This window comes from Pseudonaja textilis, chromosome 5, assembly GCF_049901715.1.
Source record: "Pseudonaja textilis isolate UNSWEBS1 chromosome 5, rPseTex1.2, whole genome shotgun sequence".
Taxonomy (NCBI): Eukaryota; Metazoa; Chordata; class Lepidosauria; order Squamata; family Elapidae; genus Pseudonaja; species Pseudonaja textilis.
The window spans coordinates 14,898,140-14,914,724 of record NC_141994.1 but is presented as its reverse complement, the minus strand read 5'-3'; the positions used below and the strand labels follow the sequence as shown (position 1 = coordinate 14,914,724).

General features: G+C 38.3%; 1 protein-coding gene across 2 annotated transcripts in view; it reads left to right on the top strand.

Moving 5' to 3' along the window:
* Positions 1-16,585, top strand: part of TBC1D22A (TBC1 domain family member 22A) — a 115,774-nt gene that overhangs the window by 73,740 nt on the left and 25,449 nt on the right. For both annotated transcript variants that reach the window (XM_026702992.2, XM_026702983.2), the window contains exon 11: positions 2,922-3,049. In XM_026702992.2, the coding sequence (XP_026558777.1) occupies positions 2,922-3,049 (128 nt within the window). The remainder of the gene's footprint in view (positions 1-2,921; positions 3,050-16,585) is intronic.

The window sequence follows — 16,585 nt, the reverse complement described above, 5'->3', positions numbered from 1 at the left end:
ATAAGTGGAAGTTGCTGCCTATTTGTTTTAATCATGACTAAAGCTTTAATTAACTTATGATAATATTTAGTTGGAAGCAATATAAATTTACTAATCAGTAATATCTGGTCTTTACTTATGGCATTTCTTAGTGAAGATAAATGTTCTCTCTCGTACCACAAATACGCTATGTGTAACAAAGATAGTGATGAACTTTTCTCTGAGTAGTAGTCTGAAAGTTCAAAATTTAGAAACCTGTAAAATTAAGTATAGGATTATCAATTACTTCTGGGTAGATAAACAACTATAATTTGCTATCTAATGATTGCCCTTGAGTTATAAACATTCATTCAGGGATAGTTGAAAGTTGTGATGGCCCTGAACAAGTAGTACTTACAACAAAATTGACCTCAAATTTGATGCTTGACAACAGGCTCACACTTATTACAGTTGCTGTATCCCCACACTTACGTGATCGTCACTTACAACAAAATTCAATTCAGTTGCGAGAAAAGTTGGGTCCTACCCTCGGGTAAGAAAAAACAACAACACATGCACAGGTATAGAATAGGTAGTGTCTGACTCAACAGTAGTAACTATGAGAAGAATCTAGGACAAGGATGTCAAATAGGTGGCCCTTGGGCCGGATGCACCATGAATAGGCCACGCCCACCCTAGCTGTGCGAATGGGGAAAACGTCATGAAACGTCACATGACCACAATGTGACACGGCGAGTTTGACACCTGTGACCTAGGACAGGGGTCTCCAACCACCAGTCCCCGGACCGGTACTGGTCCGTGGAACAATTTCTACCAGGCCGCCGGTTTGCTGGGCGCCGCCATCTTGTTTTGATGAAAAAGTGCTTCCGATGAGCTTTTCCGGGTAGAAAGTGGCATTTGGGTGCTGAAAGAATCCTCGCGCCTTAGTTTCACGAGGGGGGGGGCGACTTCGAACAAAACTAAGGCACGAGGATTCTTTCAGCACGCATGGCAAGGCGAGCCGAGCGACCGTCCTGAAGCCGTCGTGAAGCCCATCGACACAGGTACAAAGGAGGAGTTGAAGGTGGCGGGGAGAAGCGGGGGACGGCTGGCTGGCCGGTCACTCGGCTCGCCTTGCCATGTGTGCTGATGCCGGTACCGGGCCGCGGATGATTTTGTGATGCCGGTACCGGGCTGCAGCACAAAAATGGTTGGGGACCACTGATCTAGGAGGTGTCCTAATGGGCTACCAAGTAACAAAGAGTATACGAGAGCCAGCCTCCCAAAAGTTCAATGTAGCCCTCGGCTGAGTCAATAAAGGGTTAACATCAAGATCACATGAAGTGATGTTACTTTATATAGCACTAGTGAGACCACAGATGGATTATTGCATCCAATTGTGATCACCATGATACAAAAAAGCTGCTGAGATCCTAGAAAGAAAGAATACAGAGAAGATAATGGATCTGGAGTCTAAACTCCAGGACGAAGGAACTGGGTATGCCTAATCTAACAAAGAGAAGAACTAGAGATGCATTAATTATCTCACAGAGAAGATAAGATAAATCCAACCTTGAACTTAGGATAAATTTTCTGACAGTTAGAACCATCCGTGGGACAGCTTGCCTCCAGAAATTGTAGGTGCTCCATCACTGGAGGTTTTCAAGAAGAGATTGGACAATTATTTGTCTGGAATGGTATAAAGTCCTGCTTAAACAGGGGGTTCAAATTGAACAGGCGGTTGGACTAAAAGACTTCTAAGATCCTTCTAGCCCCTTTATTCTATGTTTTGTGTTCTATTTCCCCAAGGTCATTGATCAGTTCTGTTACAGTGATTGAAATTGCTGAGAGTCACATTATGATGACATTTTATGACTGCAATGCTTAGCAACAGCAATCCTGGTTCTAATTGCTGTTGTAAAGCGAGGACTACCTATAAATGTAATGGTAGCATATGCTTTTGTTATACTGCCTGTACATTGTGAAAACACTGCAGAAATGATGGTGTCCTTTTTGTATTTTTTATTTTACTATCACTGGGGTGTGTGTGTGGAAAGGTTACAATTGAATTATAGAGCAAATAACAGGAACAAAACTACGTATTGCAATTTGGACTTTATAGAAAGGGAACTTACCTTATATCCTAGTTTCTATGTAATGTAAGCAAATCATGAAAAGGCTTCTGTAATTTATTTAACCACTGCTATTACAGGAGAATGGGTGTTAATTTATTTTCTAAAGTACCTGCGAATAGAACTAGAACCACTGGATGGAAGCCTGCAAGGAGAGGGAGGGAGGGAAATGAAATAATTGAAATTAGGAGGAATTTTCTGGTCATGACAGCTATTAAGCAACCAAACAGCTTGCCTGCTGGAATTGTGGGTGCTCTGATACCGGTGATAGTCAAATGAAGGCTGAGAGGCAGTTGGTGTTAGCTCCCTCATGAAAACCAGCTGGCTGACTTTGGACCACTTTTTATCTCTCATACCAACCCACCTCACAGAATTGTTACGGGGAAAACAGGAGGCAGGAGTATTAAGTATGTTAACTGCCTTGAGTTGACACTATGTATATAAATGAACATGGGGTAAAATTGAATAATAATAAAAAGTCTGGACAGCTATCTGAAAATTTATATTTCCTACATAATCCTGATACATTGTTCAATAGTTAGACGGGCAACATAGATAAATTTAATAAATAAGATGTGAAATTATATAACTGCATTTATGAATTAAGAGTTTAGTAATATATTAACGTTCCTTTAGTTGACATTTGTTTAATACCGGAACAAAATCTTACATTCCTAGCTCCTGCTTATATTCCAGAAGAGGTGGGATGGAGAATTTTCTGAACCATATTTGGGGATATGTAGAGAACATATATGATATTACACTGTTTTGTGACAGTTATATAAATATCATCAATAGTTTATTTCTGCTCTTTTTTTCTTCTTCTTTCAGACCAAGTACATAAACACATAGAACAATATGAAGTGAAATACCTTCAATTTGCTTTCCGTTGGATGAATAACTTATTGATGAGAGAAATCCCCCTGCGGTGTACCATAAGGCTTTGGGACACATACCAGGTGAACCATGCTTTGACCCTGCAATTAAGCACCCCAGGCTGTTTTGAAACACGATTCCTCCTTCCTGTACTTATTTTAACCTAGTTAGGACTGCTGTTTGGGTGCTTGAAAAATTTCCTTTGTAGGGATTTTAACGTTGACTTCGAAATTGGCCAGCAGAGTTGCCTGCAATTGTCTGCAATTCGATAGGATAATATCTTCCAAAACCATTTTTTATGATACTGTGGCTAAATGCTTGGACATATCAGCCTCATATGTTGTAAGTACCAGAAAATATTGTAGATTCCAAGGGAAAAATAAAGAATAAGTTTAAGGTCTTGACCTGTAATTTTTGGCTCTATTTTTATTGAAGGCTTAAAAATATGATTTTACAAGTGGTCAATGATACCATTTTAAATCAGTCTCTTCCTTCCCTGCCCCATCATTGGAACCTACAGTAGCTGGTAACTCAAGAAAAGAGATACAGTAGAACCTCGGGTCATGACCATAATCCGTTCCAGAACTATGGTTGCAACCCGATTTGGTAGTGACCGGAAGCATGGCGGTTTGTGCATTCATGGAGCAAAAAAACACCCCCCATGGTGATTTTCAGGTTTGCTTGGTCGCCATCCGAAGATCTGTTCGTAACCTGAAGCAAAACAGAAGCAAAAATTCTGGTCGCTACCTGATTTGGTTGCGAACAGAAGCGTTCGTGACCTGAGGTTCCACTATACTAGTTTTCCTCAGATTCCTTGTGTATATTAATGGCACCAATAGATAATATCTTATTTCTAAAAGTAATATATGTGGATGGTAGTTCCTGGCCACATTCTTGTTATTATACAGATTCTTCTATCTTATTGATGGAAAGGTTAGGTACACATACCTCAATATATTATAAAGTATAGCTTGATTGGTCATGTGCCATCAAGCCAGTGTTGATTCTTAGAATCCACTTAGTTTTTTCTCCATAACAATCTTTTATCTTAATGAAAAAAACGCATTATGAGTTAACATTCCCTAGCTGAATATGGGAAATCTATAGATTCAAAAGAATATCTTCCTGTACATCTGATTTTTTTCTTTAACTAAACTTCTTAGCAAATTTTGAAGTTTCCTTGGCAGATATTCTTCTGTCCACCAGAAATACAAAGCACTAAACAGCCATATAAAATTAATAAAAAACCATGAAGACATGTGCATAGACAATAATAGTAGCGGCATGAAAGCTTAATGGGAGAGAACTTAATTTTATAGTTCATACCCTCTGAAGTAAATGTCATTAACTTGCCATCTGAAAGTTATCTGTGAGGAATCTTTGCAGATTTATTTGCACTTTCAGAAAAAAAAAATCCACAAAATAATTACCATTAAAATTTTGCTTCAGGAAGTGAAATGCATGAGCAAATTATTATTGGAGAGGCTTGTTTTTTTTCTTAAACTTTGGGTTAGAAATAATATTATTAGTATTTTTACTGTTTTTTTTACTGTGTCGAGTAAAAAAACAACTTATGTTAAGGTACATTTAAAAAAATGTAAAGTGCAACTTGATGTATTTAAGAATACTCTTTTTTTAAAAAAAAAATCAAAATAAAGCCTGCAAAGGAAATAATAGTATAATAGTCCTTGACTTACAATAGTTCATTTAATAACTGTTCAAAGTTATAATGGCACTGAAAAAAGTGACTTATGACTGTTTTTCACACTTATGACCACTGTAGCATCCCCTTGGTCATGTGATCAAAATTCAGAACCTTGGCAATTACTCATATTTATGACAGTTGCAGTGTCCTGCGGTCATATGATCACCTTTTACGATCTTCTGACAAGCAAAGTCAGTGGGGAAGCCAGATTCACTTAACAACTGCTTTGATTCACTTAACAACTGTGGCAAGAATGGTTGTAAAATGGGGCAAAACTCACTTCACAAATGTTTCACTTAGCAACATAGATTTTGGGCTCAATTGTGGCCGTAAGTCGAGGACTACCTGTATCTGAAAAGCACTACTTGTTTTGAAAGAGAAAAAAATAGCTACTTAGTTTATTCAGAAATATTCAGCAGAATGAGTGACGACTAAAATGAAGGGTGAGTTAGCGAACCCCCATAGTATTCCACAACCATGTCAAGCATTGTCTTTTTAAAAACTACATGTCTCAGTTCATTTGAACAGCTGACCTGAACAACAGCTCCTAAAAAATAATCTTTATAGAACACAAAATAATTGAATAATAGAGTTGTAAAGGACCTTGGAGGTCTTCTAGACCAACCCACTGCTTGAGCAGGAGACCCTATACCATTGTCTGTCCAGTCTATTCTTGAAAGCCTCCAGTGATGGAGACCCCACAAGTTCTGAAGCCAAGCCGTTCCATTGGTTGTTTGCTCTCACCGTTACGAAACTTCTCCTTAGTTGCTTCTCTCCTTGCTTAGTTTCCATCCATTGTTTCTTGTCTTGCCTTTTGGTGCATGGGAAAATATTTTGATTCCCTCATCTTTGTAGAAGCCCCTCAAATATTTTTAGACAGAAATACAGTACAATTCAGTTCTGTAAAGATTAATTAAATTAATCAGTCAATTGTGTGTTTGACAACTGTTGAACTTCTTTTCAACAGTAAATAAACAAGTGAATAAGAGCAAAAATTATTTTCCAAACCTTTGAAACGAGTGATCCTCAGCTTATGATTAGTTTTGGGACTGGAATTTGGGTTGCTAAGTGATACAATCATTAAGTGAGTCAGGATGTGACTGTCTGATTTTATGACTATTTTGACTGTGGACATTAAGGGAACCACATTATTCCCTTAAAGCAGGGCTGTCAAACTCCCTGCCCCCGGGACAGATGCGTAACGTGCTGGCCAGGCCCAGGCCTGGTTTAACAAAGGGGGAAAAAAGTCCCGATACATCATGTGATGATGCCATGATGATGTGAGTTTGACACCCCTGCTTTAAAACAAAACACTTGTCATTAAGTGAATCCGGCTTCCTCAGTTGACATTCCTCATCAGAAACTGGTTGGAAAGGTTGCAAATTGTAATCATGTGACTTACAGGATGCTTCTGCAGCTGGTCATCAACGTGAGCTAGTTGTCAAATGCCTGAATTCCAATCACGTGACCATGGATGGGTTGATGCAACAGTTGTAAATTCAAGGACAAGTCATAAATCACTGTTCTAATTGCGTCATAACTTTGAACCTTCATTAAACTGTTGTAAATTGAGTACTATCTATAATTGGACTTTTGGGATGCATCTGAATTACTACTGGTGGCTGTTAACAATTTTATTTTTGAATGATTAAATATCTAGTTGTCTTGTCCTGTTAGCAAATAAATATAGACATTTTCTTTAGTTTGTTTCAAATGGGCATAGGCTTAATTTTATATGTTAGAGACATAGTAATTATGGATAAATGTAATATGAGAATAAATACAATTTTCCAGTTACGTCAACTGCAAGTCTGATGTAAAGGTGCAAAGTAGTTGAAAGGTGAGCACTGGAATAAAAGAAATCTCACTCTTAAATTGTCAGTTAAAACATTCATAAGCTAAAGAGATGGAAAGTGTAGAATAGTCTTTGGAACACAGTTATAGATAATTATGCAACTATGCCCTTCTTTGCTCTTGAAAAAGCATAGTACTTTAGCTAGCAGCCAAAAAAAAAAAAGTCCCTAGAAATATTCTTTATTTTTGCTATTCTGCGGTGAAAATGTACATATAACCTTAGGAAAAAAATGTGTCTCTGTATTGGTATGAATCTTTTATCCATTTTCTCCTTTCTGCTAACATTTTGAAAATTATTACAATCTTTGTTGTCACAGTTTTGACATAATTATTCATACCCTTCAGCGTTTTCTCCTTACCTTGCCAATCTGTGTTATTGCCCAAAAACAATGAAATACGGAGGTCCATACCAATCATAGGGAAGAAGTCAATATTCAGTTCTTGACTTCTGGGTTGCTGCCTGATGAATCTCATCTTTGAGAGGTGAACCACATTTTCTGTCTCCCACGATGAATATTCTGTTGTGGTCAGTTCCATTGTCAGCACTGAGGAAATTGCCCATTGAGAATTCAGAGCTTTCGGAGTAGCCTTCCCTGTTTGATTTCAACCAGTGCAAAAAAGGAAAAGAAAGGAATAAAGAACTTCTCTAATTCCAGCTCCGACTGTCTCAGGTTCCTTTGTACTTTACAAGGCATTACCAACGCCATTTTCAATAGCTCCATTGTCGATGAATTCTTACACTGTCCAGTCTCTATTGGCTCTTTTTTGATGTTTATGAAGAGACTAAGCCCATATTCTTTAATTACTGAGCTGTATAGCAGCTGTGGCTTTAGCTGTTGGGTCCATTCACCTTCACATCTATCACCTACAAGTGCGGTAGTTCTGCTTCACTTCTTGGAGGCAGTTATAAAGCATCTCTTCCTCTCATTTCTACTCAGCTTAAAAAAAATCCCACTGGCTATTGATTTCAGGCAATTTTATTGGGCATTTTAGTTTTGTGCTTCCCTTTTCAACGTTTACTCACAACCGATACATTTGTGTTCAGAATGAGAGCTTTCTTAATGAGCCCTCTGCATTCACTGTGCTTTCTGCAGGCACATAATCTTCCAACAAATTAAGACCACCTAATTCTGCAGTTTGGAAGCCCTCATAGCTTTCCAAGACTATCTTTATGATCAGGCTATCCAGATTCTGTTGTAGTCTGTTGCAATTCTGTTGTAGTCTGTTGCATATAAAAAAGAAGTGGTATAAAAACCACAAAGTCTACAAAGTTTTGTATCCCCTTTTACAACTTTGCATTGGTTCTGTTCTTCATCCTTGCCATCCATGTCTGGACATGACACCATCCCTGCTGATCAGCGTAGACACATGCTAGGGTGGTCATCCAATAAACAGATATTGCATCTGTGGCTATCGGGTCCGATTGTACAAATGCAAGATTATTCTATCTGCATCAAGAGATTGTAGAGCCAATGTGTTTGGCAATGTCTTTCTCTTTTCTTAGAATGAACTCTGTTTTACAGATTTTTGCCCATTCCATCACTGACCAAAATCAGCCAGATTTCAGGAGATTTCTTTTTATCATACAATGCAGTCTTCAGCAGCCCTGATTTGCTCTGTTGCTCATTTGTCTTCTTGGAAGTGCATCTCCTCCCAGGTTGACCCAACCTCGTCTCTATCAGAGACAAAATCTTCCAGCCATACGTCAGTCCCTTTTGTCTTACAGTTTTAGAGGATTCTGTTTCACAGCCCTTCCAAAAAGTAAGGTAGAATCAGTTATGTAGAAGCCTTAGAAGCCTTCCAGGCAGGTTTCCTATGTAACTAAATGGAATCCTTTGAAAATGTCATTTGGAAGCAAGCAGTTTAAACTCTAGCAACAGCATGTCTATCACATTCTAGTCTTCTTTCATCCAAAACAATAAGGTTTGGCTTTTTCTTCAGTAAAAGTAAAATTAGGACCCCTCTATCTCCTCCTTTCTTTGCTGGCTGGTACTTCTCTTTCTTCTAACCTGCTAATGACTATTAACAACAGTGTTTTATAGGGTTATGTGTAAATTCACACAATATGTGATTTCCCTACATTCCTTAGTCTCAGGGGAGGATTCAATGTTCTTTTACACCCACTGTGTCCACCTTAAGGATTTGAAATAACCAGCTCTTGATTAAACGTAGCCTATAATAAAAAAAAGTTTTAAAATTAAAAACTATATTTTTAAAACAAAATATATTACAAAATGAACGTTAATGTAAAACAGTGGTACTAAACATTGAGGAATGCCATATTTTTATTCTATCCAGTTTTGCTTTATGACAATCTGCCACTGTTTTTGGAGCAAGCCTTTTAGTAGGAAATGAGTGAATCTTATTTATTTTGGACCTGCATTTAATCGTTGGTGTAACAAGCTTGTGACTTATAGTTCATCCTCACTTTTCAAGTATTCTTATAATTTTGATTGTATTGTTCTAAAACTTCATTTCCTCTTGGCTGTCTGACATTTTCTCTCTAGATGGCTCATGACAGTTCAATTTAAAGAAATTAAAGGTATTTTTGTGTGTCCGTATATTGAACTCTTCACTTTCCTGACTAATAACAAATCAGACAATTTTATAACTCAGGTTCATATTTGTTGTGATATCTGAGCTGTATTTAATGCTAAGCCTTTTTTCTTATATTTAGGAAAGAGTTAATTTGAATAAAGTGAAATTTACTAAGGAAAATTTAGTTTGATTATAGATAGTTTCTCAATGTATGATGAAAGGCCTTTCATCATACATTGAAAAACTAAGTGTACAATGGGAAAACTCAGATAATCTTATTTTACTGTCATGGTTGACTGTGCAAACCCTATAATGAGAGAGCCTTTAAGCATCCAATCAAAACTTGAAACAGCTGTGGCTTCTTCTTGCTTTCAAGCCATATATCCAGAGGGGCAATTTACAGACAAAGCACTCCTCAAACAATCTGCCCTGCCCTGCAGATTATTTGTTTTATATATGAAAATAGCGAATTCACTCAAATGAATTATAACCTCATATGGTGGTGCCATAGGTACATATATGGGGTATTTACAGGTTGCAGTGCAGAAGTTCATGGAAAGTGAATCACATTTTCTGCTTTCATATTAACTGTAAATTACAGCTCACACATATTTTATAAAGCTCAGCTACAGATGAGTTTGAATATGGATTAGAACACATCTGAACTTTTCTCAGATTTATTCTCCATAATCTATCTTCATATTAAAGTAGATACATTGACAGTATATTTTATGTATGCTTTATAATTTACTCTCTTATAATGAATTCAGGCTGAAATGAATGAATTTGGGCTTCCATAAAACTCCAATTTTGCCTATTCTCCAAATTATATGTGATAACAATGAGATATGCCATAAGGATACCTATGTATATATGAGAGAGTGAGTGAGTAAGCAAGAAAGAGAAATAGGATGAAAACAGGAGGATGAAAGAAGCTGAACTAGCTATCCCAATTCTCCCAATTTGAGAGAGGGGCTCATTAATTCAATCACTCTGAGTTTACTCAGAAGTATCCAACATTTATCTCATTGAGCTATGTATCCTGGTGTTTTTAGGAGGCTTCTGATGTCCAGAGGTAGCCTCTTCCTATTCCAAACTCTTAGCTCACCAAAGCATGGCTGGCTGGAGAATTCTGGCAGTTGAAATCCAGAGGTCTTAAAGTTACCAAGTTTGGAGACTCCCTGAGATTAAAAAAAAACCAAACCAGCAAACTAAAGCCAGATACAAAGTTTTGAGATTGACAGCTATTACAGCCAATAAGAGAGCTCTTGATCAGTTGCCAAGTCTACAAACACTAGTAAGTAGCATACCCTGGTAAGATTCCTGCCTTGGAACTTAGTCTGGAGCTTGGCAGCAACCCGAAAAAGAGCAACCTCGCTGACCCCTCATCTCAATCAGTGCAAGAATGTATGGTGAGAGGCAAAAGTTGTATGCCACTTAATAGATTTTGGGGGATTTTTGTTTGCTTTAAGGACTGAGTATTAAAGGTTTGTTTAATCATCTACATCAGGGGTTCAACCTGGCAACTTTAAGACTTGTGGACTTCAACTCCCAGAATTCCTCAGCCAGCAAAGCTGGCTGAGGAATTCTGGGAGTTGAAGTCCACAAGTCTGAAAGTTGCCACGGTCGGACACCCCTGATCTACATCGATTTGCTAGGTCTAGGATGGTGAGCTAACTCTCAGAGCAATAGTCTGTTATTGGGGCAGATATAAAGCAACATGCTAAATTGTTGTCTGTCTTTTCCAGTCCTTGGAAAAAGAAAGAACGACAGGACAGGACAGATTTTGGGTTCTCAGAATCTGCCCTTGGAATGAGGCCATCATCTTTACTTCAGTATTAGAGATGGGAGATGCTTAATTTTATTATTTGCTCCAGTTCTTCATATGGAAATGCTTTGTGAGCTACTGTGTCTTAGCTACCAACTGGCTTAAAGGTGGATTTGTTTTGTGGAAATACAATGAGTTATTATTTCATAGTTCTACCTCAAGAAAGAGGTAGGTGAAGCTATATTACACTCCTCTGTCCATAAAAAACTTTGAATATATGTCTTTTATTACCATAGTTGTAATCTTTGCACATTTAATTTTCTTCCCTTTCCACATAAAAACTCATGATCCTATAAAATCAGTTTCTGAAAACAATTTCCTGTGAAATTTGGCATGTTTCATTCCTGTGTAAGTTTATTGCAGCTTTTATCCCGTTATAGCGAAAAACAAAAATGTTAACTGTTCATGCTATTGTAAGGTAGTTTATCTCAAGCTTAACAACTTTTCAGTTGTCTGGATCTTAACGCCCAGAATTCTCTAGCCAATATGCTGGCTTTGAAATCCACATACTGTATTCTACAGTTGCCAAAGCTGAGAAATGCTATACTAAGGTACAGTATGGTAGAATCCAGTTTTCCAGCTCCTTTAGATACAGAATCAATTTTGGATTATTTCTAGGCAACCTGGATTGATGATAGCATTTCTTAGAGCTGCTGATTTTTTTTCCAAACTGAAATAGGTTATGAAATGGGAAGCAGGAAGTTCTTTAAATCAAAGGCTAGCTTGATATGTCCAGAGCTAGTCACCTGACTCTTGAGAGCCAATAAAAAGAAAAGGGTACTTAATATGCTGAGGTATTTTACAGTAGAGGTAAGGTATTTATGCACCTTACAGCTCTTTTAAACACCATACAATTTTTGCTATTTTTTTCTATAATAAGTAGAAACAGAACAACTTTATTTCTAAGCAACACAGAACATCTCAGCTGAGAAACATGTCTTCAAATATTCCACTTACTGGGGTAGGAAAATGCCATGGCAACTTAGAGTAAATCTGAAATGTTGTGATTTCATCTCTCTTGCTGTTATGAAGAGTTTACAAGTTTTATACTTCTAAGAGAGAAGTGTGTGTAATGTGTATGATGATTGCCTATAAGATGCAATTTAGGAGCTAAGTAATATCATTCCAGCAATTAAGGTGCCATATTGGGTGAATATAGCTCAAAATCATGATTCTTCTCATCAGTCAGTTCCTTTTAGACCAGGGGTGTCCAACCTTTCACCTTCCCTGGGCCACATTAGAAGATAAAAATTTGGTTTGGGCCGCACATAAAATAAAATAACAGTAACAATACCTGATCATCCAAAAAAACCATACAAAACATAGTTAACATATTAAATTTATTTGGAAATGAAGTTAGTGAGATGTTTTTATTATTAATTATTTATTAAAAATCATTTATTTTTATCACAGTTTTTTTATCACGGTTTTTTTATCATGGTTTATTTTCCAGCCAAATTTTGCGGGGAGAAAGCTCGCCCGCCTTGCGCCTACCTCTCCTCCTGCAAATGGCCCGGCTGGATGAGGCAGGACTGGAAGGCAGAAGCAGCAGCAGCGGCGGGGCAGAAGCAGCAGCGGGGGCAGTGGCGGCAGCGATGGCAGCGATGGCAGGGGCAGAAGTGGCAGTGGGGGCAGAAGTGGCAGGGGCAGAAGCGGCGGCGGATGGCGGTGGTGGCAACAGCAGGGGGTGGCGCTCTGACGGCGCCTGCTTTTCTGTTGCTGCTTGGCCTGGCGCTCGCCTCGCCCTGCCTCGCGCCTGCTTCTCCTCCTCCTCCTCGCTGGCTCTGGCACGAAGGTTGGGGTGGGCACTGGGCCGCATTACAAGGTGACCTGGGCCGCATGCGGCCCTTGGGCCGCAGGTTGGACAAGCCTGTTTTAGACCATGTTATCAAAATGGTCTCCAGTATTGCTTTGCCAATAATTTGCTTTATCTTTCCCTCTTACATATTTATCATCCGCAAAGTACTTCCATTAATAATTTTATTGTTACATTATTACCGGGCGCTGGAGATAATTGTTTATTGTGAGGTGTTATTGTATAGAAAATCTTGAAATATTTTTAGCCAGAGATCACATGATAGATTGTAGGCGAAGATTTGACTTTATAAAATTTTCTAGATTATTTTACTTGATCAGAATATATTGCATGTCAGTGGAGGGTGAACAATTGTAAATATATTTCTAAAAATACACCTTAAGACCTGGCATACCTTTATGACCTCAATGATTTTCGATCATGCATGGTTTGAAAGAAAATATGCAAATTGTGTTTGTCTTGATTTTTTTCTGTTAGAAGAAAGTATGGAGACAAGAAATTGAATGCTGTATATAAAATCTTTTTTGAATATTTTCTTAATATATTTTACAATTTGCAGGCTGCCTGGTTCCTATATTTCCATTGTCTCTGTGGTACACCTAATACTGTTTTTGGAAATTTATTCTTTGCTATATGATCCTGATCAATAATATTTTATTTAGCAAGATAATGGTGATATAAAACTATAAAACATAGGTGGATATATTTATTTGGATATAATTGTGGATATATTTTAAAAGGTCAGTAAAATCATGTATACTAAAATGATTTGAACAAATCCTAAAATACTTTACCTCCATTAAAATTTGGTTGAAGCGTGGCTCTGAAGGAAGCATCTAAAATTCATGATTGGCATGTCCCAAATATGGAAAGCGGTGATAACCCAGACAATATGTGAATATAGATTCAAATGTCCCAAGGTTATGTGATCACCTTTGGCAACCTTCTGACAAGCAAAGTCAATTGGAAAGCCAGGTTCACTTAACAACTGGGTTATTAATTTATCAACTGCATTTAACAACTGTGGCAAGAAAGGTTGTAAAATGGGGCAAAACTCACTTAACAAATGTTTCACTTAACAATTTTGGACTCAGTTGCAGTCATAAGTTGAGAACAGTCCAATGACTGAAGCAATTATGAGAAAGAAACTCAAAATAACCATGCCTTGATTTTGTTGGAATAAGATGGGACAAGTTTCAACAGTCTGTCAAATTTCTGTTGTGATATTGTACATCCATAAAGTAGCACTTCTGCCATTCCCTTGGGTGCCTGTTTTCTGATCTGTCCTGCTTTGAAGATCTGGCAGAATTGTAGCTCCATGTTATCCAATAGGGTAGTGATGGCTAACCTTTTCGGCACCGAGAGCCCAAAGCACACAAAATGCAATGTGTGTGTCCCCCCTGCACACGCACCCTGTCCAGAGATGGGATTCTACCAGTTCACACCTATTCGCTAGAACTGGTTGTTAACATTCTAAGCAGTTCGGAGAACCGGTTGTTAGAAGAAATCACTGGCCTAATCCTGTAAGGAAGGCAGGAAGGAAACATTCTGGTATTGCTTACAGAAACTGCCTCTCCGTTAACCCTTATTACATTCTTGGCAGGACGAGACTTCCTGTCTCTGGAACTTCTCTGGAGTTTTTTTCCCCTCCTTTGCTGGTACTTTGCTTGTGTGGAGTGACCATTTAAAGTTACAATGGCACTGAAAAAAGTGACTTATGACCATTTTTCACACTTACGACTGTTGCAGCATCCCCACAATCATGGGAGGCCAGGCAAGGAGATGCGCGCCGATGTGAGTGACATTGAGTTAGCCACACCCAGCCAATAACATGACCAAGCCATGTCCACCCAATCACATGACCACCAAGTCATGTCCACCACCTAAGCTATGTCCACAGAACTGGTTGTTAAAATTTTTGAATCCCACCCCTGACCCCGTCCCCCTGTGCATGCATGGCAGAGACCTGAAGACCAGCTAGCTGGCAGGAGGCATGCGTGCATGCGCAGCTGAGCTGGGGTGACGGCTTGCATGCTCACATAGAGGGCTCTGCGTACCACCTCTGGCACGTGTGCCATAGGTTCGCCATCACAGCAATACGGTAATGCAAGAATTGGCCAATGTATTGTGTAGTCTAACATCCCATCACATAACATGGGGACTGCCCCCCTTAAAAATCTGGCTCTTCAACTCTTCCAATAGTGCACTCATTGCCATTGTAATCGAGATCATGATATATTACTGAGCTAAATTGTGCTTTTTGACAGAGTAAGTTAGAGACTCTTGTCTTAAGCCAAGTCAGACAAAAATAACTGAATTGCCTCAAATGTGCCACATTCAGGCATTCTGTTGAAGTACATTCCTGATTTGCAACCACGTCATTTCAAAGACTTCCACAGTCATAATTTTAGATTAACGTCACTTGCATTCTTTCCTTGAAAATTTTATTCTAACTCTTTTTTTAAATGCAAGAATATTCTGTTTTATAATATTAGAAAAAATTCACTGAGAAGTATTCAGTAGATTCTAGTTCAGCTGAATAGTAGAAAAATAATTCGGGTGCCTTTTAAAAAAACAAAAAAGTTAGTTTTGAAGTCCATTATCTCATAAAATCTATTCCTGATGTACTTTTTGTGTTTGTCCATTTAAAGGATAAACTTTTTCATCTGGAAAAGTTGAAATATAAAAAAACACAAAAGGCAAAAAAAAGAACAAAGGAAAAACTTGAGTATTAATTTTTAAAGTGGAGCTAGCTAATTGAGATAACAATTCAAGGTAAGGATTATTCTGTTAGAGTTCATTTCTCAGCAGAGTCTTGAATCTGCAAGCAGTTATAAAATTGTGGTTTTAGGGTAAGGAATTATGCCACAGCATGAAAAACTGATTACATTCTTCTTTAAAAAAACAACAACACAAAATTACTTGGAGTTGTTTGACCTGTAGTTCAAAAAGCTACCTGAAAAGGCCTAATAATGCCACATTTAGTTTTATTTCATCTATGGATGCTGCTGTCAGTCCTTCATGCAGTGACAAACGATGACAAAAACTGATCTGTGTTTAATCTCATGGGTGTATTGTTCTGTTACGGTGTTCTTTTTCTCCATCAAACAATTCCATTAAAATTAGAATGGCTGAACTTCTATATGCCTTTCCCAGTGTAAAAAAAGGAAGTATAGAAATTGGTTTCAAAAAAGCAGCATTTGGCCCCTTTAACTAAGAGGTGGAGCGGATGTCTTTGACGTAGGCAAGGTGAAAATAGTTTAATATAAATAACTTCTTGTAAACCGTTTTTTTCCTACTTAACCATGCTTGATAAATATTAATCTATGATTATAATAAAACTAATTCAAATCCATCATGAATGTAAATGCAGTCCAGTGTGGGATTCAATTTTTTTACTACTGTTCTGTGGGTGTGGCTTGGTGGGTGTGGCATGTCTTGGTGGGCACGACAGGGGAAGGATTCTGTAAAATCCCTATACTCTCCCCACTCCTGGGGGAAAGTTATTGTAAAATCTCCATTCCCTCCCCACCCCACTAACCTGCTTTCCAGCTCTGTTCTCCTGTGCTAGAGCAACCAAAGAAGACCCAGCCGATCAGCTGGGACTCAGGAGGCAGAGAATAGATGGGGGCAGGGCCAGTCAGAGGTGGTATTTGGCGGTTCTCCAAACTACTCAAAATTTCCGCTACTGGTTCTCCAGAACTGGTCCAAACTGGCTGAATACCCACCTCTATTCATGTCAAGCAAACGTTAACAAGTCCTATACCTGACAGACACCAGTCAGCCTCAGGCCTATATTCCTGGGAAAGCTTACATCATGGGTTAGGAACCATTTCAAGCTGGCGGCATTTTCACCAGACTTCCTACAGTGTTACGGA